General features: G+C 39.4%; 1 protein-coding gene across 1 annotated transcript in view; it reads right to left on the reverse strand.

Annotated features, from left to right (window-relative positions):
- The window catches only part of LOC117662705 (uncharacterized), a 51,599-nt gene extending 27,343 nt beyond the window's left edge, over positions 1-24,256 (reverse strand). The window contains exons 1-2 of the mRNA XM_034412244.3: positions 23,703-24,256; positions 9,706-9,920 (exon numbers count right to left, since the gene is read on the reverse strand). Coding sequence (XP_034268135.2) covers positions 9,706-9,920; positions 23,703-24,038 — 551 coding nt within the window. The 5' untranslated portion in view covers positions 24,039-24,256. The remainder of the gene's footprint in view (positions 1-9,705; positions 9,921-23,702) is intronic.
- Between the last annotated feature and the right edge of the window lie 2,152 nt (positions 24,257-26,408).

Raw genomic sequence — 26,408 nt, forward strand, 5'->3', positions numbered from 1 at the left:
TGCAGAGGATGGGACAAATTCCATCTAATTAAAGCCCAATTAAATCCCAATTAAATTAAGTACAAATAAGATATTGCTCTCTGTGTAGTCAATAATTTCCCCTTTCTACCCCATTAAAAAAATTACCTACTTGAAAACAATCTTTGGAGGAGCTGTAAAAGCAAAACCTAAAAACCTGGATGATTGCAAAATCTGTACTCCTAAATCTGAACATGGTCACTTACCTTCGACTAATGTAGCAGGAAGCCCCACATAAACTTTATCTACCTGCTTGCTTGGTAATATGGAAGGAGGAGCTCTAAATTGGTGGTCTCCTACGATAGTCTACCTAAATATGCTGAAGTTCTAGGCTTACTGAGACTTCAAATTTGGCTAATAATGGAGGGCCTTGTTCTACTCTCCTTGGGTTTCCTTGGGTCTGTGCATAAAAAACCCCACATCTTTCTTCCCACCAACACTAAACCAAATAGAAGACTAACATTTACCCCCTCTCATGATTTATATATAAATAAATAAATGCCCTGAAAACCCTCAACATGTTCTCATTTGTCACAACAGCAAACTTGATCACTTGCTTCTCAAAGTTCTAATACTGGAAAAGCTCTAATATAGCTCCCATTTATAGCATTATAGAATCAATGTTGGCCTGCTCTTGGGATTACACCAGTGGTAGGGTTCAATTTTTTTTACTACTGGTTCTGTGGGCGTGGCTTGGTGGGTGTTGCATGGTTTGGTGGGCATGGCTTGGTGGGCATGGCAGGGGAAGGATACTGTAAAATCTCCATTCCCACCTCCCTCCAGGGGAAAGATACTGTAAAATCTCCATTCCCACCTCCCTCCAGGGGAAGGATACTGTAAAATCTCCATTTCCTCCCGATCAGCTGGGATTCGGGAGGCAGAGAATAGATGGGGGTGGGGCCAGTCAGAGGTGGTATTTACCGGTTCTCTGAACTACTCAAAATTTCTGCTACCGATTCTCCAGAACAGGTCAGAACCTGCTGAATACCACCTCTGGATTACACTATCTGGCAAATTTCTCCAATTTCACTGAAGTCTTGCTTCCTTTTTTAATAGGAGCTTTAAAGATCATAGAGATGACACATTCAGTGGCTTAATAGATGACCACACATCCCTGGAGAGGTTGATGGGTGCCAAAATAGCTCTGAATCATACATCCTGTGATAGGAACTTGTTTTCTCCCGACTGACTCATTTTCTCTGAGTCTGGTTGGAGTTTGAAACTGCCACATGCAGACAGACTACGACTTCCTTGTGGATTGATATGTCCAATGTGGTAAGGGAAAGGCTGATGACTGTAGGATTCCTGGAGGATGCTGGCCTGTTTAGTTTCTGAAACACCCAACCAAACAGAAGAATGTGAATGAAGAATTTATCAGTGCAAAGCAAGTGCCTCTTAAAAAAAAATAGTAACCCGTAGGCACTCTTTCTAATATTCCTCCAATAAGATTCTTCACATCACAGTAATTCTTCAGGGAGAAGGCGGCTAGTTTTCCAAATGGTAGTAAACTATCTTGATTTGATTTTCTGCTATTTAAGTCACTCCTCCCTAACAACAAGAGTGGGTAGGTTTCTGAAATTACATTCTTTGGTTGTTCCGGTTGTTCCAGCTATATCCCATATGTCACATATATATTAATTGCTTGTGTATATGAAAACAATAATCAGCTGTACTTCATTTTGTTTTACATTCTTCATAAGGGGTGTAGCAGAGCATTTTACAGCAAATAAAGAGAGCTGAGCTTTATTTCCTATTCCATCTACCGTGTTTCCCTGAAAATAAGATCCTATCTTATATTTTTTTGAACCCTGAAATAAGCGCTTGGCCTTATTGCCATGCGCTCAAAAGCCCGACTTGTCTTGTTATCAGGGGATGTCTTATTTTGGGGGAAACAGGGTATCGGTAATTCAACCTGTAAACATTCTCCAAAAGGTAAGACAAGTCTAGCAAACAATGTGAGCAGTTCCAGGAGTGATGGAAGTATATACAAGGCGGTATCCTCTTGTTCCCCAAAGTTGGATTGTCAATTCATATATTTAAAGGGGGAGGGGGTTGCTTAGGTGTTTAAAATGGGATGAGAGTATAACATCTTCACTTGTGGTTTATTTTTCTGTTAATTAAACTAATCTATATAGCTGCCCAACTCATATGGAGCAAATCTAGGCAGTGTATAGAGCATTAAAGATTCACAGTTAAAAATCCCCCCATTCTGTTATTGGCGGCAATAACAGAATCAGACAAATCACTTGATTTGCTTTGAATGAACCCGCAAGCTCGCCAACAAAACCATGTCTTCAAGGTTTTGCTGAAAAGCAACAAGGTGGGGGCTACTCTTAACTTTTGGGGAATGATGTTTCAAAGGTAAGGTATTATCACAGAGAAGTCAAGTTAATTAGATGTCAGAGAAATGCTGGTGGGGTATAATATAATTGTGAAGGAAATCCATTCTAGAATCTAGTAATGACACAAGAGAAGCCTTTTCCTGGCAAACAGGCCATTACCTATAATCATTATTACTTTCATGTGAAGTGTTAATACCACTTTATAATGCCTTGGTAAAACCACACCTGGAATATTACATCCAGTTTTGATCACCAAAATATAAAAAAGATGGTGAGACTCTGGAAAGAGTGCAGAGAAGAGCAACAAGACAATTAGGGGCCTGGAGGCTAAAACATATGAACAGTTGCAAGAACTGAGTATGTCTAGTTTAATTAAAAGAACTAGGAATGACATGATAGCAGTGTTCCAAAATCTAAGGGGCTGCCAAAAAGACGAGGGAGTCAACCTATTCTCCAAAGCATCTGAAGACAGGACAAGAAAACCTAGAACTGAGAAAAAATTTGCCGACAGTGATAACAGTTAGTGGAACGACTTGCCTCCAGAACTTATGGGTGCTCCATCACTGGAGGCTTTTAAGGAGAGATTGGACAATCAATTGTCTGAAATGTGATAGGGTTTCCTGCTTGAGCAGGGGGTTGGACTAGAAGACCTCCAAGGTCCCTTCCAACTCTGTTATTCTGTATCAATTGCTTATGACAACCTCAATTTCCATGCCTATTATTTCATATAAAACATCTCTTCCAGTTTTACCTGGAGTTGCCTAGAACCAAATCTGGAAGCTCTACTTTCAAAGCATGTGTTTATCTACCGTGAACCTTCTTCTAATGCTTACATACCGGCTATAGTCCACCACCACCTAGAGTTACTAGGAATTGGGCAGAATATACATTTAATATATAGTTGTCACACTCTATTCATTCACTTTTTATGGATACTTAAGACAATTTTTGTTCCATTCCCTATTAGCTTGAAAACCCACCTTTACTATGTGAGACAGATTATTTTTATAACATAAAAATAATCTTTTAAAATGTGGCCTTTACCAACCTCGGAAAGATGGAAGGATGAGTCAACCTTGAGCCCCATCAGGATTGAACTCCAGGCTTTGGGCAGTGTTAGCCTGAAATACTGCATTCTAACCACTTTGCTGCCAGGACTCCTAGGTATGTGCTTAAAAAACACACAATGCTAGCTAGATGTTTAGTCAAAATGAGGGTTCCCTCCCATTATTTGTACCAGGTGTAGCCCATTCAGAAACTTCATGCTGTCAATTATTGCAAACAACATTGTAGGTCAGTGGTGGGATTCAATTTTTTTTTTCTACTGGTTCTGTGGGGGTGGCTTGATGGGTATGTGATGGCTTGGTGGGCATGGCATGGCTTGGTGGGCATGGCAGGGGAAGGATACTATAAAATCTCCATACCCTCCCCACTCCAGGGGAAGCAGTGGTGGGTTGCCCCCAGTTTGGACCGCTTCTATAGAACCAGTAGTAAAACCGGCGGGAGGCTTTGCTCACTGACCCCAACATCATCAGAACACTTCTGCGCATGCGGAGAAGAGCACGTGTGTGCGGCCCCATTGCGAACTGGTAGTAAAAGTAAGTAGAACCCACCCCTGAGGAGAAGGTTACTGCACAATCCCCATTTCCTCCCGATCAGCTGGGACTCGGGAGGCAGAGAACAGATGGGGGCGGGGCCAGTTAGAGGTGGTATTTACTGGTTCTCCGAACTACTCAAAATTTCTGCTACCAGTTCTCCAGAACTGGTCAGAACCTGCTGAATACCACCTCTGTTGTAGGTCCTTCTAAGCTAGGGAAGGACTATTGAGGCCCGAATGTGCAGAAAGGCAGGTACTCAGTGTGCCAAGTCCCAGCCTCAGAAGTTGGATTCCCAAGCCAAACCTTGAAGACCCTGAGCCAGCAGCAAAGATGACATGTTTGCAGCAGCTATAAATGAAAAAGAATCAGTAACAGAAATGCCCGGAGGCTTCAGGAACAGGCCGCTCTTCTAAAGACAAAACAGGTGGTGACAGAACCTTCTCCCCACCCTGGGAGCTACCTATTTCATAAGCCCCATTAGAAGGATAATGGCAGAAAGGTTGGTTCTTCTGGTTTTTCTGCCCTTTGGCTGGAATGTTTGATTTGTAGCCAGGCTGTTCGGTTTAATTACAGCCTGCCTCATCAATATAGCCCGCCAGATTCCTCTTTCCCTCTTCTCTGCAAATGAACCGATACCGGTACTTCCTAGTGACCCAGCCCACCCAGAGAGAGGACTTTCAAGATACCTGAGTTCTCCAAACAAAGCGTGCCAACCTGCCACAGGTTTCTGACCATAACTGGTTGCAGAGGAGTCTGGTATCAAAGACTCAATGGAAATAGAAGGTTCCTTCCAGAGATGGTATTCAGCCGGTTTGCACCGGTTCGCGTGAACTGGTGGTGGGAATTTGGCCCCCGTCGCCAAACCAGTAGCGATGGCTGGCTGGTCACGCTCCCGAACCAGTCCTCCAGTCGCCGTTCGCTTGCTCCGGCCACCATGTTTGTCACTGCCATGTTCTTTGCGCACATGCATCCCATTGCTTTGCAAGTCCAATGGGATGTGCATGTGCTAAGAACATGGCGGCGACGGCAGGTGGGGAGGGTGTCATGTGACTGAGTGGGCGTGAGTGACATCAAGTTGGCCACGCCCACTCAGTCACATGCCCCCCCCACCTAGCCTGAATCAGTAACGAAAATTTTTGAAACCCACCACTTCCCAACTCCCAATGTCTGTAGCAGAAGGATAGGAAATTGGGGAGGGGACTATGGCACCCTGCTAGGTGACAACATGAGATGCACAGACTTGCATCCCATGTACACTAATTTTTCTTCAAAGCTGGCTCTGTGTCTTTTATATAAAAACGAAAGAGCAACCTTTAATGTGCTTCAAAATAAACAAATCTAGTGGATATGATAAACACAAAAGCAAAATTATTCAGGATACTTGAGCTGTGATCATTAATAGATAACCCTAACACAGGGAGCGAAGAAAGAAAAGATTTAAAAAGTCTTTTATATGTAGAAGAATGGTTAGTCCTAACTCGGTACTTCTTATCCTATTGGAAAATTCTGTTATTCGAATCAAAACAAAGCAAGCCCAAGTACCAGCTGCAAATTGTCTAGCATTAGCAAGGAAACATTTAACTACCTTACTGAATTTTTTAAAACAACAACAGTGACATAATGAAAGAAAGAAGTTTCACAAATAAACACGTTGTCCCTGCTTGTTTTTTGCCTGCAGTTGGTCCCCACCCCCTTTGGAAAAGTCAACAGAGTGTAATATGAAAGCTATTACTTGTCTGGTGGCTAAAAACATTAGAAGATATATCTTTCCAGAGATCTCAAATGGTAACTTGGCACATTGCTCTTAGGCAGGTTCCTCATAATAAAGGAACACTGTGTCAAATCTTTAAGATCTGGAATTTTCCAGATGGCACTTTTGTTAGAAAATAAAGGTATGTGTAAGTTTTAAGTATTTTTCTTTTCAGAGAAATGATTTGCACAAAATATTGTAAAATCTCCTCTCCTCTGCCTTCCACTCCCTTCCACCCTTCCTTTCCTTTGCCTTAAAAATGGAAACTAGAGAACAAAAGGTTTACAAGCAGAAACATCAAGGAGACGCTTTATGATACGCATATCAGGTTTTGCAGAGGCTTTTTACATGTGCGGCTTTAGCACTTTTCTGCAGAGAAGGCTGATTTAAATGGGGACAGAAGAGAGGATTCTGTCAGCTCTGGTAGTGGGAAGGATATTATAGCTTTTCCATGGCTTTCCATGCTGACAAAGGATTGTGTATGGCCTATATTTTACCATTTCTATAATTTGGAAGGAAGCAATTTGGCTTGCTCTGTCATTTTGCCTATCCCCCGGGCTCCTTTCCAATGTTGCCCTCCAGGGCCCTTCCCTGCCCCATTCCCTTTCCCTTGCAGAGTTTGCTTCCTCCCTTGCAGTGGCAGTCTCCTTCTTTCACCCTCCCTCCTCAGCACTGTCTACTTTTGGACACAGAAAAGTGCTAGTCCATATTATGAGCATTTTCCATGCCTGCGACTTGTTTGATGGCCAACTTGACAAATTGCTAAACCAACCACTATAAATATCTACCTACTCTTGCCCTACTCAGGGATGCAGTGGCTCATTGGCTAAGACACTGAGCTTGTCGATCGAAAGGTCGGCAGTTCAGCGGTTCGAATCCCTAGTGCCACATAACGGGGTGAGCTCCCGTTACTTGTCCCAGCTTCTGCCAACCTAGCAGTTCGAAAGCACGTAAAAAATGCAAATAGAAAAATAGGGACCACCTTTGGTGGGAAGGTAACAGCATTCCGTGCGCCTTTGGCATTTAGTCACACCAGCCACACGACCATGGATATGTCTCCGGACAGCGCTGGCATGAGCACCGCCCCCTAGAGTTGGGAACAACTAGCACATATGTGCGAGGGGAACCTTTACCTTTCCTCTTGCCCATCCCCATCTCCTCCCACATAAAGAACAGTTGTTGTTTGTTTGTCCTACTGGTAGGTGACATTTTGTGGAAGGAGAAATATTGGTAGATAACTATCACTTTCCTTTACTTGTCCCACATTAAGCAGGAAGGACAGCTCCACTCCCCAGCCTTGTGACCAAGGCTGCATAGGAACCATCAGTAAGGGCAATGCAATTTATACCATCATATTTTTCCACTGGTTGACACATTGGAGAACAGTCCTTCAACATGGCCAACTAGTTGCATTCAAATATTGAAGCGTGTAATGCCATTTTAAGAGTCTATGGGATAAGACTTGAAGAAACATAAAAGAGAAGAGGAGGAGGAGCTGGACAAATAAACCTTTTGATGTCTCCAGTGCCAGACTGCTTTCAAAGTGGTTCTGAGACTTGGGGCAAGAAAAACAGTGGCATCATCCATTCGTCAAATCAGCCACAAAAACTAGTTCGGAAAAAGGTGGGGGCTGAGCTATCCTATTGCTGGACAATTGTGTGCCCCTTCTCAAGGTTTTCATTGTGCAGCCTTCTTGTTTAATCTTCAGATGCTTCCATTGGTAACCTTCCCATATTTTTCTCCCACAGTTTCTTTTGTTAAAAATGAATAGTGTGAAAGGTTGAATAGCTAGAAACCCATTTGAAGAACTGCTTAAAGGCTAACTTTGAGGAATACTTATTTTATCAAACAAAATAAGATTGGAATCTGATCTAAGAAAATGCTAGGAAAAAACCACACTATTCTTAAGCAGCTTCATGTAACTCAAGTCAAATCTAGCCAAGCCAAAACAAAGGAATGTACATTCTGGAATATAAAATGATGCTAATCCTCCCCTAAAACCCATAAGTATTAATCTAGACATCATAGTTGTGCCTTTATCAGGTACCTATCTTAATTTTTAATCCAGGGGAACAGTTTATGTGAAGAATATGGTTCATGGTAAATTGGATATATTTATACTGCTTTAAAAAAAGTAAATCTGAACATAAAATGTGCTAAGAATTAACCAGGTCTAGTTTTAGCTTTATAATAAAATTGCATGCAGCATTTGTTAAATTAGAAGTAAATAAATGAACTTGATCATCAAATTAGCTTTATTTTGGTTTTTTTTAAAAGAGAAAATATACCCTTCTGCTTTCTATCACCAATTTTATCCACTAATCTTTCTGGCAATCCACTCATCCAAGTTCACCTTGAGAACACTTCTTGGTGAATGAGCCTTATAATTCAGATGGCTGAAAATTGCATTCATGTATCTTTTTAAAGAGGCTATTTATGGCTATGCGCATTATTATTATTTATAAAACAGGCATAAATGCTATGTGTAATAAAAAATATTAGGCATTGCTTGCATATATAGGAATACAGAAGAAAAAATAAGGGAGATCATTCAGTACTTCTGAAAACATTTTTAGGTGTGGTAATAGAAAAAGTAAAACATGCTTTCAGGTAAAGAGGAAGAAAAGAAGGATGGGGGGGGGGCATGTTTTAATCCTGAACTCAAGTAGAAGGTTGTCATTAGAAGAATGTAGGACACAGAAAGAAAAGAAAGGTTGAGAATTGAGACACAGGAGAAGGGCATATTATATTTATACATAATTACATGTTTATATCTCTTGCTTCTCACATTCCTTTTCTCTTTGATTGAACTTCACACACTGGCTTTTCAACCAGTATACAATATCCACTTATCCATCAAACCACTTTGAGGTTAAAAACATTATTCATCAACTACACTCTACAATTATGGGGTTGGTCTTTGTCTCAAAAAGGAATAACCTTTCATACAGGACCCATAATCTCAAGAATGTGGCTATGTGTAATCTATTCTTTCCTTAGAATCGATTCACATGTCTAATGAATGAGGAATCAAGAAAGTCCATTTTGGCATTAGGGCAGGGGTGAAATCTACTTACCTTCCCTACTGGTTCAGAAGTGCATGCGCCATGCGTGTTGTGTGCGCGGGCCAAGCCTCTGCACATGCGCATGCGCAGAGGGTAAAAAACAGGTTACTTCCTGGTTAAAACCAGGAAGTAATGACAACCGGGTGGGTGGGCGGAGCCTCAAGCTGCCATCGCTACTGGTTCTTCGAACCACTGGCCGTCATTGCTACCGGTTCAGCCAAATCGGGCTGAACCAGGAGCATTTCACCCCTGCATTAGGGGAAAGCTCACTCTGATACTCATAGCACTCACAATGCTGAATTAGAAGCAGGGCTTCTTCTAACCCCTTTGGCTGAGCAACCAACTACAGCCGTGATGATGAACCTATGGCATGCATGCCAGAGGTAGCATGCAGAGCCCTCTCTGTGGGCACATGTGCTGTCACCAGCTGGTCTTCTGGTTTCCGGCAGGTGCATGTGCGCCAGCTAGCTGGTCTTCACATGCGCCACCAGAAACCCGAAGACCAGCTGGCCAGTGGCGCTGGTCTTCAGGTTTCTGGTGCTTGTGCAGGCGCATGCTTGCGCACATGCATTCCTGGTTTGGGCACTCGGTGCCGAAAAGATTCATCATCACTGACCTACAGTGTTTTCAGGAGTGAAGAATAAGACAGAATTGGAGAGGGTTATATGGTGGGTATGGCCACAAAAAGTCCATCAGGAAAAAGAATACTCTGCACCACAGAAGATAATGATTGCCTTTCCTATTTCAAGATCACTAGGAACTTTGCATTACATGGTAGCAAAAGCTTCACCACAGAGGCCTTTTGGCATAATTTCGTTTATGAAGTATGTAGGAATGCAATTATTAAAATGCACAGAAAAATCGAGAAGTTTAATAAGGTATGTTCTCCATACCTGTGAAGGACAAAAAAGAAAAAGAGAGGAGAGACTCACTTGTTTCGGAAGGAATCCATAGAAACTAGCACTTCATCAATTTCTGAGTCCAGCTGTTCTTTTTCCGCATCAATAGATCGCATTTCGAGATTCAGTTTGTTCATGTACCGGTCATAGAGAAGTTTGATGTCCAAATCAGAAAGGGAATTGTCTTGTTCTTTCAAAAAGTTCCATCTTGTGATCAGAACTTGGTTGTGCTGTTCCAGACTTTGGACCTGTGGATTATTAACAGGTGGAGAAGGCTATAAGGATCGTCTTCATTCAGCTGCTGCCACAACATAAACATTGCCATATTGAAGGGATGAAAGGATATTTTGCCCTCTCCCCAAAATTATCTGTGAATAAGTAGGAATGATGTGGTGGTGGGGGGGAATGGATGAGCAGGGTGGGGTGGGAAGCAACCTGATTGCAATCAGCTAAAAAACCCACCTGCCTTTGAATGGGGCTACTGCTCTGGGAGGGGTTGTGTTTGTCTAGACCAGAGGTCTTCAAACTTGGCAGCTTTAAGACTTGTGGACTTCAACTCCCAGAATTCTCCAGCCAGCTGGCTGGAGAATTCTGGGAGTTGAAGTCCACAAGTCTTAAAGCTGCCAAGTTTGAAGACCTCTGGTCTAGAATTTAACCCTTTGCACAATGTCTAGACAATTCTTTTCCTTCTTTTTTGCTATTCCTGCCAGAAGGAAGGATTTTTTTTTAATTTATGAAAGAGAATGGTTGGTATGTGCAGATGAGAATCAGTTAAAGTAGGAAAGTAGGGTTCTTCATTTTATAAGCAAATATTTTTTAATTGACAGTTATTAATTAAATTAATATGCATTTATATTTCTGGCCTGGCCCAGCCCTTTTTGGTGTGTGTGGCTTCTGCTAGGTCTATATATCCATTTATTCACACACCCACACAAACACGTGAGTCACATGTACACATATATTAGACAAGATGTTGGTGGGGGGGGGGGGGAAATCTTCAGGATTAGTTTCGGCCAGAGACATCTGCAGTATCAGATACAGTAATCAAAATGAAAAGCAGCAGCATTAAGTGATAAAAGTTCTGCTCCTTTCATAGGTGTGCACGTACAAAAAGGGCAGAGCTGTGTACCCCAACAAGACATTAATTTCATCATCTTCCCACTACCAATCCCCTTGCAGATCCTTCTAGTTTCAGCTTTTGGCAACTATCATTTGTTGATGTGAAAAAGCAGGGCATTATACAGGATTTTTTTTGGCTGTGATAATAATTATTTTCTGGTTATTCTTCCTTTGGGGACAATCTTATATTCAAGATTATCTTCTTTTTGGATAAGTAGAGTAGCATCCCAAATATGCATGTTAAATTTTCCCTTCGCCATTACATAACATTGCATCCAAATATTATTTATTTATTTAAATTAATGAATTAATTAAAAACATTTATATAACTGCCCATCTTCCAGACAACTCTGGGCTGCTTCCGATGAAACATAATTATTATGACATAACATAACATAACATAACTTAATTTAATTTATCAAATTTCTATGCTGCCCAACTCCCAAGGGACTTTGGGCGGCTTACAGCAAAAATAATACAAACAATGAACAGAGAAAAATTATTAAAAAACATTATTAAAAACATTTTAAAAACATTAAAAGCCCATGCACACCATTCATGGCTGGATCTCACAAAATCGCAACAGCGAGATCAACGGCCCCAGGCCTGCCGGAAAAGCCAGGTCTTCACCGCTTTCTGGAAGGCCAATAGTGTGGGGGTAATCCGGATCTCAGGAGGTAACTGGTTCCAGAGAGCTGGGGCAGCCACAGAGAAGGCCCTCCCCCGCGGGAATCAGTTCCCACAATTTATTTCAGTATCAACATTCTAAAAGCAACGTTCTTTGATAGATGGGTTTTTCTATAAACTAAATAGTCCCTTTTTGTACATAATTATTTTATTTGGGTCAGACATGGCTTCCATTCACATAACAATGTGCTAACAACCATTTTTTAAAAAAACTCCCAAACTTTAAAAGCCCAATGGCTATTACAATGTGGGTCTTTAAAAAGCAGTTTGATAGAGAAGATAATGTGCTTCTGATTGACTTCAAGAAGCATCCTTAGGCTGAATCTCATAAGGTGGATAGTATGAATCTAAGATTTTACACCTTGGTTGTTTGGTGGACCATTTTTAGGCTACTATATGTGACAATCTTAACAAGGGGCAGCACCTGGCTAATTTTATTTTGTTTCGGAGGCTAAGCACCTTCAGATTTTAATTAGTACACGTAGTCCTTGATCTCCGGTAGTTCATTTAGTGACCATTCGAAGTTACAATGATGCTGGAAAAAAAAACTACTTAAGACTGCTTTTCACACAACCATTGAATCATTCCCATGGTCACGTGATCAAAATTCAGACGCTTGGCAACTGACTCATATTTATGACAGTTTCCCGATTTATTGCAGTGTCCCGAGATCATGTAATCACCTTTTGCGACCTTCTGGCAAAAAAAGTCCATGGGGAAACCAGATTCACTTAACAACTGTGTTACTAACTTAACGGTGATTCACTTAACAACTATGGCAAGAAAGGTCATAAAATGGGGGCACAACTCACTTAACAAATATCTCGCTTAGCAACATAAATTTTGGGCTCAGTTGGGGTCATAAGTTGAGGACTACCTGTATGGACAAAGAAATAACAGGGACGTAGACAAGAGTGGGGAAATTTTTAGAAGTATCTGAAAAGAAGGCCAGGGCACATCATTTATCTACTGTGTCTAAGAAAATGGCACACTTGTTCCAGGGGTGGGTTCTACTTATCTTTACCACCAGTTCACAACGGGATCGTGCACGCTCACTTCACTCACACATGTGCCTTGCTTCTGTGCATGCGCAGATCGCTGATGATGACATCCGGGGCGGGGAGTGGAGCCTCCCGCCAGTTTTACTACAGGTTCTTGCAAACCGGTCCGAACCGGGGCAACCCACTACTGACTTGTTCCCATGTGATCCCTAGATAGTAAGCTTGATTCCTGAGCATCTTTCCCTTTACTAGTATATCAGTTTAGACTTGCAAGCAATTGTGAAACTGCAGGACAACATCCCTCACTTAAGGAGTCCACTGAATTGTCTCCTTATGAGGGCATGAGCATCAATATGGTATATTTCCTTAATACATCCTACTTGCTCAGCATACTTTTAAGAAAGGAATCGGAAAAAGACAGGGAAAGAGAAAACATATGCACACAAAAAAAATCTATCTAGGTTGCAGGTTTACAGGGCAATCCAATCCATGCTTACTTGTAGATCAGAACTGATACAACTGGTGTAATCAAGCATCTTTCTTTCTCCGCCCTTCCCCAGAGGTTTAATCTATTCTTCATGAAACAGCCATCATATATTTTTGTTTTGGTGTGTGTTTGTGTGTGTGTGTGTACACAGGTAATCTTTTTTAGCCTTCTGATTTGTTTGCAGAGTAAATACTATGTCACCACATAAAGTCTTTATGAGGGAGTCCTGAATGTTGATTACATTCCCCTGAAGAATTCCTGCTTGTAGGCTACTGCTATATCACAATTACGCAGCTGATGTTACATCTCAAGACCATTTATTTATATCTACAGTACATCCATGATTTCCCCAACTTAACCTTACCCCTCCATTTAGCTGCCTCTCAACACATCGTCTTACCTCCCCCCCCTCTTTTGAACAGAGCATCAGACAAATGATATGGATGAAAAGCTGGGTAGCACATTATTACATTCTACTTTTGTGGAGGAAGATGACATATTTTATTAAATCCTACTGGCTACGGTGAACAACTCTTGAGGCATCTCCATTCTTTGCAAATGCTAGCACCACACTCGCCCTTAAGTATCACTCACTCTGATTATCAGCATAGTTCAGAAAACATGAAATACAGCTTGAAAATGTCCTGCTTCATATAGAAATACACTGTAGAAACTTAAGAAATTGAAGGCTTGGTAATCTGAAATCTGGTGGCAGAACTAAAGAAAGTGCAAAAGTCAGGTGATCATTATGAAGATGTTGATTCAATAATTAATATGTGGATAAAATTAGTTCATACTTAAATTTGCTCCTTCACTGCCTTTAAAAAAAAAAAGCTTAATATCTATTAGTCGTTCTGAATGCCTTTGTTTCCCTGCCTGTATTGTTTTATCACTCTGCACCCATATCTCTTCTGCTGGTCAATGGTAAATTCCATGGGGAAGAAACTTGTCTTGGCACTGATATTCTAAGATTATGCCTCTTGTTCTGATACTGCCATTTAAATAAGTGAAAATATGTCATATTATAGTATCTGCTATTATAAATTACTATTTGCAGCAGCAGTGGTGAAATCTGAACCGGTTTACTACTGGTTCGCTGGCATACGCAGTGCGCACCATGAACGCCAAAAGGAGGCATGGGGTAAGTAGAACACGAGAGCGCGCGGGGGGGGGTATCAGCTGTGTCACGTGATTTTTTTTTTTACTTTTAAAAGCATTTTTTTAACAACCTATTCGGCCAAATAGGTTCTTAAAAAATGCTTTTAAAAGTAAAAAAAAAAGGCTCTGATGATCGCACGGCTCAGCTGGGATCGTCAAAGCATTTTTTTTACCTTTTAAAAGCATTTTTTAAAAGACATGGCAAGCAGATGACCAGGTGATTAGGGGGGCATGGGCGGGGGGGGGGGGGGCAGGGATTTTTTCTACTGGTTCTCCGAACCGCCTGCTGCCATCGCTACCGGATCGGACAATCCGGTCCAAACCGGGAGCATTTCACCCCTGTGCAGCAGCGGAAAACACGGCTTTAAAAAAAAGGAAAGCTATGGTGCTGTCAGGCCTGGAAGTCATCTTTTGTTTTGGGGCCTTCAGACCTCCCAGTTTCCCACAGTTTACACAGAATTTTCATATTTTCACAGAAGTCCCCCAGAGATAATGCATTCCTTAACAACTGATGATCATTGTAATAATCCAGAGATCAGATGACAGATTTGATATACAGTACTTGAAAAGGAGCTAAGAGAGAAAGTAGATAAATAAACTGAAGCAAATCAACTCCAGCTATGCTAAGAAAATAAATAATATGCTATCATTCCTATTCCTTTGAAGGATTCATTGTTGAAATTAAGGCAGATAACAATGGGAGAGGCGAAAGAGAGATGATAACTTTCTGATTCTAATTAGGTGTTTTGTAATTTCACTAAAGCTTTAAATTAAAAAAAAAACAACAGTTCCAAACTTTTAAAACAGTGCGGAGGCATCCAAATAGACAGGTATTGCCAGAATAATTCCTTTAAGATAAATATTAATGGAAATTTCACATAACCTGTGAAAAAGCTATGCTAAAACATACCTTACTTGCAGAAAATGGTGTCTTTCTACTGTATATTACTGTTTGAAATATTTAACTCAATAAATAAGTAGCTTTCTGGTTTGTCACTATGGTATTTTGTTGAGGATGAGTAGAGTGAAGACAGGATTAATAGACATGGCTCTTATATTCTCCATCATTTTCAGTCTCAAGATCATAAAGATCTGATCCATCACTTTTCTTCCTGATTTTCATGAAGCTGGACTCAAACTGTCAATTCTAAAAGTGAAGGACAGATCCTTTCACAAAGCCTTTCCTAACCAAAATGTCAGTCACATTTATTGAATTTCAGTTTTCATGATCCTTTGACTAGGACACAGCCATGATAGTTGAGGTTCCAACCATATTAACCGGAGGATTACAGGAGATGAACTATCTGGAGGGCACTAAGTTGGGGTAATATTCATTTGTTAACATATTCTTCCATTTGTCTACTAATACTTGATTTGAGCATCTTTCTTCAATAACTGTAGACAGAGCATACTTCTCCACGCAAATCCCATGATGGGAAGTTGTGCCAATCTACAAATGCAATGGTTTCAATAGATGCGAGGAACATTTTAGTCAAGAGAGTAATACTGAAAGTTGATTTTTGAGCTAATGACTTCAATGAATGAGGGAATATTTTTCTAACAGTGGGAGGGGATTGATTCTTTGACACAACTGACAAAATGATTTCCATCTTTGTGGGAGATATTGACTCAAAAGCCTACATAGAAGCCTCAAGTATCATTCTCTTGGTAAGGAGCTTCACCATACCAGTGGTGGGTTGCCCCTGGTTTGGACCGGTTCTATAGAACCAGTAGTAAAACTGACAGGTGGCTCCGCCCACTGACCCAGACATCATCAGAAGCAATTTGCGCATGCGCAGAAGACCACATGTGCGGGCACGATGCGAACCGGTAGCAAAGGTAAGTAGAACCCACCCCTGCACCATATCCCTTGAAACATCTCTGCTGGAATCCCAAAGGTGTTTTTTCAAGAGGCAACTTTAGAGCTTCTTTAGCTCTGACTGGATGGTGGGGAATGGAAGGATTTATACTCCTTGCAGACAGCTGGTCATTTGCATTGTTTTAGCAAGTCATTAACGCCATCTGAAATATCTTCGAAGAAAAACCAGAAAGTCCAGTTGCCTCTTGAAGAAGCATCTTTGGGACAACCATGACCTGTATGACTGAGAATCTCCATAAACATCTCTGTCGGAAGTTTTTGACAGCTTTCAGACTTGAAATATACATGTGGAAATATCATGCAATAGGGAGGTGGGAGGTATCAGAAATCTGATAAAGAATCAATCTCTTATCACTTTTTAAAAAATTCTTTGTTTTTCTTAACTATTCCTACTTAGAGAATCATAGACTGGAAAACATACAGAAAAACAAAAATAGACACTAAAGGTGAAAACATTTTCTGGTAAAAGCCAGTCATTTGTGACTACCAGCCATATAGTGACATGAGCATTATTGTATCCTTTTATTAGAAATATCTGATAATTGTGGTCATAAGTAAACTATGCCTCACATCCCATTGCAGCTGGATGTTACAGCTGAATAAGGTTAAAATGTAAAATGTAATCCTTGTTTAGGTACCACAATTGGGACTGGCAACTCAGTCATTAAGTGAAGTGATCACTAGGTTAAACCACAACTGAACTTATGCTCTTACTTCAGGTTTCCTTTGTTTTACAGGTTTCTGAAGAAATGTGAGATTTGATCATAAAGTTAGTGTTTGATAATCATACTTATGAATAGTTGCTAAATGAGGACTACCTGTATTGAATTTATAAGTAGTTAATACACTGCTGCCTTGATCCACATGATATCAAGGAGCAAACTGCTTTTCAGTTCAAAGTGTAAGGAAAAGAAAACACCTTTCATTTCATGAATCTCAACTTTTTAAAGAAGAGAATGGCTTGTAAATAAATATTTCTCACTAATGAGCTACAGGATCATACTAACAGACTCCAAAATATAAACTGAACAGTTTATATATAAAATATAAATCGAAAATATATAAAATATAAAATATATAAAATATAAAAAATAAAATATATAAAATATAAAATATAAATTGAACAGGAAAAAGGTATAAGTCAATATAAATTTCTTCACATCATAGAATAAAGGACAAGCATCTATAATCGTATAATGGCACACCCCAACTGATTCTCACTGATATTCTTTGCTCACAGATGACATTATATTTCGTTACCCTGCTGTTATTCTTTCATCTTATCACAGATAATCTAGTAAGGAAGAAAAGCTAAAATAGCTGCCCAGCATCTTTTGGGTTTTCCATTTAAACCATCCTACACCTTTCTTACTTAGGTTTTGTGCCAAAGTTTGGATTAGCTTTTTGTGTTTGCTTTTTTTTTTAAAAAAAAAGAAACTCTCTTCTACAAATGTCACAATAGAGATATGAAGATTGTAGTCACATGCCCCAAATAAAAAATAACAAGAATTACTCTCACAGTCGATTATGTTGTCAAAGATTTCATGAAAAGGCAGAAAGACCTGTCTCCTTCCAAGCTTTTCACAACTGCTGGAGGGTTTGGGAGAGGTAGAATTTTCTCTGACTCACACTTGTTTGATAAAATGAAGAAACAGCTAGAGAGACCAGTTTTTGTGTATGTGTGTGATTTCCAACCTTTGTGCAAATGAAAGAAACCCCAGCTCTCACAGAAGTCACTTGCAATGAGGGGATAGTGCAGAGGAATTGACAGCCAGAGCAAACAGAAATACAGAAAGTCAGTGTTATATTTGTAGACTTCTTTTGAAGAGATCTTCTGCCACTATCACGTTATTGCCTGTTTTAGTTAAAACTTCATAAGCATGTATTACTGTAGATTCAGATTAAGTAGAACCTTTGAGTAAAGAATCATGGGACTAGGGAATGTATGAGTTGGAAGGCTTTATAACTCTCTACTCCTCTTCCCTGTTTGGTGCAGAAGTCTTCTAGACCAGGGGTCTCCAACCTTGGCAACTTTAAGACTTGTGGACTTCAACTTTCACAAGTTCTGGGAGTTGAAGTCCACAAGTCTTAAAGTTGCCAAGGTTGGAGACCCCTGTTTTATTATATTCAACCTAGAGAACAAAAATGTTACCCTGTTGGGCAATTATAGGAAAAAGCACTGCTCAGTAACATTTCCCAAACAGGAGGCTTCCAGATGAGGCATCTATTGTAAAACTGCACTGGCTCATTGACCAAATTTATAGATGCTTAAGAGACCATCATTTTCTCTTTGGAATAAAATCTGCAAAAGCAAAAGCAAAAAAAAAAAAAAAAGGTATGCTTATGCACTGCATTTTGATTGGCAATGCCCTAAACCATGCACTCGAAGGACTGTAATCTGGAAGAATTTGAGATACCTCCAAGAACTACATGTATTTGAGTAAAGAAAAAGAGAAGCAGACATCTTAAAAGCCTATAGCTCCAACTGAATTTAATGTCTGAGCAGAATGCTTCCAGATATTGATTTATCCTTCTAGTTAGAAGGGTATGTGTAACTCTTCTCTCCTCATAGGATGCGGGCAGGGTCCTCTTCTTTTTTTTAAATGGAAAAAAAGAAGTAGTACCGAGAAAACAAGGAGAGTTGCAAATTGTAGTCTACAAAATTCCATGCACCGAGGTAGTGTGGTGCAGTGGTGGGTTACCCCCCAGTTTGCACTGGTTCTATAGAACCAGTAGTAAAACCAGCAGGAGGCTCCACCCACCGACCCCGACGTCATCAGAATGCTTTTGCGCATGCGGTCCCGTTGCGAACTGGTAGTAAAGGTAAGTAGAATCCACCCCTGGTGTGGTGGCAAATTAAGACCCTTATCTGAAAGCAATGTTAAAGTAATTCTTGCCCAGACTTGCAATACAGCTAATGGTTAGCCTTATGGCTTGGGTATAATAATCAATATCCAGCCATGAAAACATTACCGGTGTTTATTTAAAATGTTGAAGTTAGGTTATAAAGAAGCCACTGATCAGCAAATAGAACATTATGCGGTTTTCTGGCCAATGCTAAATCACTAAGCCATATGCTATTACCCATATACTCCAGTGTTTTGGAGAATAATATTTTCTAGAACTTCCATTTGGGTTCCAATTAATGTTGACAAATCAAGATTGAGCGTAACCTCAGACTTCATTCTGTGACTCGAGAAATGTAGGATTGCACCAGGATTCCACATATAAAGCAGGAAAACTCCTTAAAACAATTAATGGGATCTTAAAGTTGCCTACTGGTATCCAATCAGAGAAGAGGAAAGCTTTTCAATATATGTAGAGCTGGTTTAACCACGAAGCTCAGAATGACATTGACTATAGCAGAGACAGATTTTGATGGCAAACAGCGCTCAAAATCCAAAACAATCCATAGCATTGTGGCATTCTTTGGAAATGTTGCGAATAGATTCTATGGCATTTTTAAATTTGCAAAATGATTTATGATTATATCACTCCTTGTTACCACCATATTAAAGGTTGACTGTAATAAGTGACTTTAACATAGAGAACTGAAGTTAGGCAAGATTACCCTTGTCACTGCCATATGATCATTGCCATTTCACTCTTTGATATTTGGCTTGGACATTCGTTTACTACATGTAGAAGCCATAGCAAAGATGGACTGATCACAGGAATGATCACTGCCTATCTGATTACAAGTAAAATAAAAATGCTTCTGCAATGATAGAAATGGCTATCTACTCTATCGGTGCCCTGTTGATTTTTTTGTTTCCATTCAATACACATTGCACAAGAAATTATATGAACTGACTTCTAGAGAGAAAGCTAGAGTGACTAGAGAAATGGTAAGCACAATTACATAACATCACCCATTCTTATGGCTGCTGGAAAGATACAGGATTTAAATTAGCCATCATCCCAGTCCTTGGCTTCATATTACATCATCTGGCTTCTAGGTTTAAGCCCAGTCCTCTATTAACTATTAGACAAATGTTTTTGCTACTCATAGTGACTACTTTCCATGCAGATATTTCTATTGAGGAATACTGGTACTGTATACCTGTTAAACAAACACATATGTTTCAGAGGATTTGGGGAAAGGTTGTAGAGACTGATGGCCAGGCTTGCTGTTCCTTCTGTCCTTAAATAAATGGAGGAAATACTTTAAACCATACATTCCAGTGGTGGGTTGCTCCCAGTTCGGTCTGGTTCTATAGTACTGGTAGTAAAACCAGCAGGAGGCTCCACCCACCTGCCCCAACGTCATCACAGGTGATCTGTGCATGCGCAGAAGTGTGCACATGCGTGCAAGCAAAGCAACTGCACACACACTCCCATTGAGAACTGGTAGTAAAGGTAAGTAGAGCCCACCCCTGATACATTCCCTTGTAAATTCCAGGCAATATTTATAGTAGTGGTTAAATTGTTTTTTTTTTTAAGGAAATCATTCATCATTATGTGTCACCACTGAAAAACATTAATTTTCCATAGAAAGTATTAAAAGAATTCCACATTGTGCTGCGATAATACATTGGCTCCTAATGTGTTTTTCATTCAGGCAAAGAATGTACTTAAAATGTCTATAGGTCGGTTTCCTAAATGCTTCTTAGCATTTCCAAAGCTCAATCTCGGATCTCATTTTAAGGCACTGTCTGGAGGCCATGCCTGCTTATTTGTCTGTATGTATGTTTTAAACACAAGAATGGCATTCATGTAACTGAGAAATAAATAGAGCTTCTTAACATTAAAGTACAGAGATCATTCTGAGATGTGTGTGAATGTACATATTGTATGTGTGAGTTTTGAAGACTGGCATTTCCAGCCTATGTTAGTGAAGCAATACTTTAGATTAACATCTGTGTGCAGAGCATGAGGGCTTTGCAGTAACCTGCCTTGAAGAGCTAAAACTATTTTTCTTTGAAAACAATCTTCTACGTTCACTATGGATTCAGTACATAAACAACTTGCCGGTAAGAGAGAGAAGAGAGAGAGAGAGAAAAAAAAAAACTAAGCTCATTGCAGTTTCCTTTTTTTCCTTCAATTTCTAAAGGCTCCTAATTCTGTAAAACTTGAATGGGCTTTTGGATGATAGGCTCACTTATCTGTTGAACAAAATAGGTGTTTTCCAAATAAGTCTTTGCAAGCCAGATGAGGCCCTGTTATATTCTTACTGATACATTTCTGTTATTTTATCAGTATTATTTTAGACACTGGAATCTGTAAGGAACAAGGTAAAAGCTGGCATGAATCCTCTGAGCTCATAACATTACATCTCTGTCCTCAAAAGTTACTAATAAATCATTATTTTTTTCCTTTTTAAATAAAGCAGAGATATAACCTTGCTGCTTTATGAAGACATGGTTCCTTTCTGAGAAGTAACATCATTCCCACCAATGACCAAGCTTTAGAGCCATTGCACTTATTACATCTCAAGAGCTAGCCTAAGATGTGTACAGTGGGTGGCCCAAGATCTGAGACAGGGTAGGCAATTTGGGAGATTTTAAAATAAGTCCTTAAGCTTGCGCAAGACAGAAGGAAAATATTTTGACCCTTAACATCCCAATACCAAAAAATAAAAACATGCATGTAGGGGCACTCAAAAAGTTGAAAATCTTAGCCTTGCCTACCGGTACTTTAGGGGGTCTTTGAAAAAGATGTTGTCAAACTACATTTTGTAGGCCAGTCCTCTAGGAAATTATATGAAAGACTAAGGCGATAGTATTTTGAAAAGCTCAAGTCCTGCCAAGTTTGTGTTTAAAGGCCTCTAAAGCCCTACTCAGCCCACACTTTTGATATTTGAAAAGCTTCTTTTTCCTACCTAAACTTGCCTCTTAAGAATGATTAAGAGGGATCACTCCAGTTCATGCCACCTTTTGACATGGACAGTAGGGCTTTCCCAGAGGTGGCTGTTACACTGTAGAACTGTTTGTAGGGGCTTCCACTACTTCCTTTTGTCATCATATTAAAGCATTATGTTCTCCTTGCCTTAGATACCATCAGTTTGCTTTTATGAGTAGGGATCCTCTTTTTAATAGAATTATTTTACTATTGCCTTTATTTAATCTGCAATCTGTTGTTTATTTTTATGATTGTATTTTTCATTTTCATTGATTTTGCAAAATTGCAGAATATACACTTCAGAAAAATAACAATAGGGAATGTTGGACTGTAGGCATCAATTTTGGGCAGGTAGGCATATTTTTTTAATGATCTCCCTCAAAAATAATTCCCTCCTTGTAGAAAACTAGAGCATCTACGAATGAACTTTGGTAAAAATTTGTGATGTATTAGATATGAGAACTTTTCCATTAGGGATAGTTTGGAAACATGACAGCTCACTCCAATCTGGTGTGGCATATTCTAGAATGCTATTATTACTGTAAATCACCTTATTTATTTGGAGTCCTTCCACAATCGGCTATAATGTTATTCTGCATGTTCTGCATCTTCCTCATCAGCAGTTTATAATAAGGAAATCCATTTAACTTTCATATAGTGATGTTCAATGGAATGATGCTACACCAGGATTTAAATATAAGTTGCACCCCTGCTATTTTCAAATAGTACAAAGTTAGATCCAGCAAAGTTTTCATAAGCCCTAGGCCAAAACAAGGCCAGCTGTAGTACAAATAATTAGGAATATGAAAGGAAACCAGTTTATTCCCAGTAACATGACAGCTATCGGCCTTAACACTTTCACAGTAGTATTTAGCTAAATGCATAAAAGCTGCATCCTTATGAGCTAGTATCAGAACTGTGATGCTGTAGTACTGTATTAGCATTTTCAACAAACTACATTTCCCAGAATTCATTGGAGAAGTCATGACAGTTTAGCTGGTAAAATAAAACATCTTAAATTGACATTGTGCTGAGACAGTAGCTGCTCAGTAAATGGATACCCTCAATGTTGTTACTACTTCCCAGAGGGATGCTTGAGAAAATGAGCCAACCATTACTATTTTGAGTGCTGTGTGAAAACATAATAGTATAAACAATATAAAAGTGTCAGTAGTGAAAATCAAAGCCAATGACAATAATTTTTCTTCTTGTCTGCATTTTGAATATATCTGTTCAAATTTGATTGTAAACATGCAATTTCATTGTACCTCTCTTCTATACTGTTCAGGTAGAGGAACATGTGCATAAAATTTAAAAATTACAGACACTTGCAAGATTATGCTTATTTTCACAAACATCGTTTGATATTTTCAGAGTACTGTGTATGCTTTCAGTTTTCTGAGCTGGCAACCACATTTTTTTTCTTAAATTTCAACGAATGGAAGGCTAATCTCCCCTTCCCATCATCCACAGAGGTTTCCCGTCAAAAGCCAGACAATTACCCAGGGGTGGTATATCTGAATAAATATGACTGTTGCTAAGAAGCAGCCCATGTTCTTCTATTATCTGGAAAACAATGTTGGTACTTTTTGGGCTAAATTAAATCTGGCTACTGACAATTTGGCTCCTCAAATAGGAAATTAAACAGCAACTTATTTATAGAAATACAACTCTGAATATCATCCTCATCCTTGTCATCCTCAGCATCATCCCTACCACCATCCTCTTATGATGCTCTAAATCTGTCAGTTGAGTTAGCCTCCCATTTCACATCATTGTGTGCCACATCATGTGCCACATCATGCCACATCATTTCAAGGCTATCCTCTGCTCAAGATAAGGAGGAACTTCATCTTACCTTCCCAATTAAGGCAGCAAATTGGTTATTGAGCATTCTGATATCATCTTTCTCCTTCGTCTTTATCTCCTGGAGAGCTGGGTCAACATCCAGGTGGAGTGGCGTCAAGAGATCTTCGTTGAAAGACACTCTTGGGTATGTATGATAGTAGCCATGTCCTGTGAGGCTGGAGGAACTGAAGCTTTTCTTGCTGGCTTCTCCCATGGTAGGACTGCTGCAGGCCCCATCCCTTAGAGAATGAGGAGAATGCGAAGGAGAACACTCTCTTCTCCAGCTATAAGAGGCGTTGGGAGAAGTAAGGGAGCTGGTACTGAAGTTCCCAGAATGACTTGTCATCCTTACGATGAGGGAAAGCAAAGAAGCACTAGGTCAGCTACCGAGAGAGAGAAGTAGCAGGTTGGGGAACAGCAGCGTAGATTAATTCCTGCCTCTGCTGAGCTCAGTTTAGCTAATGAATTGCAAACACCTGTTCTCCTATGTTCATAAAGTCAGGAGGGTGTGACTGTTGATGTAATCCAGATCAACCTGTTGGCTTTGTCTCTCCCTCTTTCCTCTCCTGCCTTTTGTAGTTTTGTTTATGAGGTGAGCACATATGCGGAGACACTTATAGGAAAAGAGGGAGGAAGAAGAAAAAAAAAAGCCCAAACCAAAATTATTCCCTTGCCTCCATCTACTTGCTTCCCGAGGAGAGGAAGTTAAGAGGAGGTTTCCTCAGCCTTAATAGCGAACAACAGGCTTGAACAAAGACACTATCTTGGCTGAACCTCAAGATCAGTCAAGAGCAGGAAGCCTTTGAGAGTTGAACATGTCAAAACATTCAGGCCCTGCTTCTTCTACAGTGACTGTACTGCTCGTTTCTATTGTAAAATGCCAATTAAAGATTTTGCATGCTCAGGTCATTTAGTTTCAGGCAGTTTGAATACTGAGACAGATTCCAAGCACTTTTCTGTCTGGCCTGTCTAATCAAAGCTGCTTGATTAAGCTGCAAAATTATACATACAATAATATACAAAATGTATATACATACAATAATATACAAAATTATTTCTATCTATGCTTAGACGAAGTGTGGGGATACTAATGTATTTAATCATTTGGATTAAATTAGGCTGCAGTTAAAGATGCTTGAATAATTCAGTGTTCACAATTCCTAATAAGAACTGAAAATATTCATTTTTGCCAGAGAGTTGTTCATCTTAAGCCATCCCTCAGATTTACAAGTGGAGTATATTTTTAAGGCAGTCTGACTTCATTAGAAAGATTACATATTTGTGGGTGGAGAAGGTTTAAAAAGTAAACAAAAGAGGAAGCATGATAGAACAAGTAAGCATATTATTAAGGAAACATAGATCAAAAATGAGACTCATTCCTAAATTTGTCATACAAAGAACAGTTTTGTGTCACTCTTAGAAATGGTATTTGTTCTCTTTGTATTTCATTGGGTGTTGCATATTGCTAGTTAAATAAACTACAGACATTTCAGATGAAATGCAAGTATTGTAATCAATTCCTGTGATGTATTTTTTAGTCTTTTATTTTAGACTTGGTCTCAGTTGTTCAAAAAAATAGTACCTCAAAAGAATATTAGGGATTACACAATACTATACTACTTTTGTTGGTGGAAAATTATATCATTTCCATCTTGTACTTGTATGGCCAATGACATAATTGTGCCACACAATGATGTCATTCATATTTCCTAGAAAGATGTTTAAATCCAAATAGGAACCTGATGCACCTCTATGCATACATAACACCCCACTGAGATGAATCTGATTTAAATGTTTTAATTTTAACTGAATGTTGACCCTATTTAAAGATTAGATTTTTAATATACAAAATCTATGCTCCTTCACGGAATTTCCAGACATTGCCTTACATTTGTAATCATCATACAGTTCTCTGTCATTTTTCTGTCTTTTTTTTCTACCAGCATAGGATTGGTATTATATACCCTGTTTCTCCCAAAATAAGACATCCCCTGATAATAAGCCCAATTGGGCTTTTGAGCGCATGGCAATAAGGCCAGGCGCTTATTTCAGGGTTCAAAAAAAATATAAGATGGGTCTTATTTTCAGGGAAACACGGTAGAAGTGTTTATCTGGAAGCATCTAAACTGAGCAATCCTAAATTCAAATTACGGTGTTCCAAAGTCAGCATGCCAATAAATCCTAAAGCCTGACTAAAAGTGGCTCAGGAGAGCAGGAAGGGTAAATGTAAGAGTGCTCTTCCTGTGTTTTTCATTTAAATTGTCTCTTCATTGCACTTAATGGGAGTAAATTTAGACCAATTTCTGAGCTAATCTATTCTCGATTGATATGATTGCATCTGGGATCCCGAATCTAATCTAGTCTGTCTCTGCCACACTCCTTTTTGCATTTTCCATAGTTGGGATTTCATTACCTTCTAAAAATCTGACCTCTAAAGATGAACTGTATCTCAAAGACCCAAAGGTGCTTTTCCAAAAAGCAACTGACTTTCTTGGTTTTTTTTTCCCCTTGAAAACATTTTGCTTTTCATCTAAGGAGCTTCTTCAAGTTCTAGATGAATGAGAATCTCCATAGATTTGTATTTCAAAGTATTTATTCTCCATCCAAAATGGAGAAGAAACATTAAACATTGGCCTCCATAAAATGAAAATTTCTTGAAAGTTCTTGAAGGGGTAGTAGATTATATGTATAGTAGGCAAAATTAGTTATAGTTTAT

Source organism: Pantherophis guttatus, chromosome 2 (assembly GCF_059756535.1).
Source record: "Pantherophis guttatus breed Tessera chromosome 2, ASM5975653v1, whole genome shotgun sequence".
Lineage (NCBI taxonomy): Eukaryota > Metazoa > Chordata > Lepidosauria > Squamata > Colubridae > Pantherophis > Pantherophis guttatus.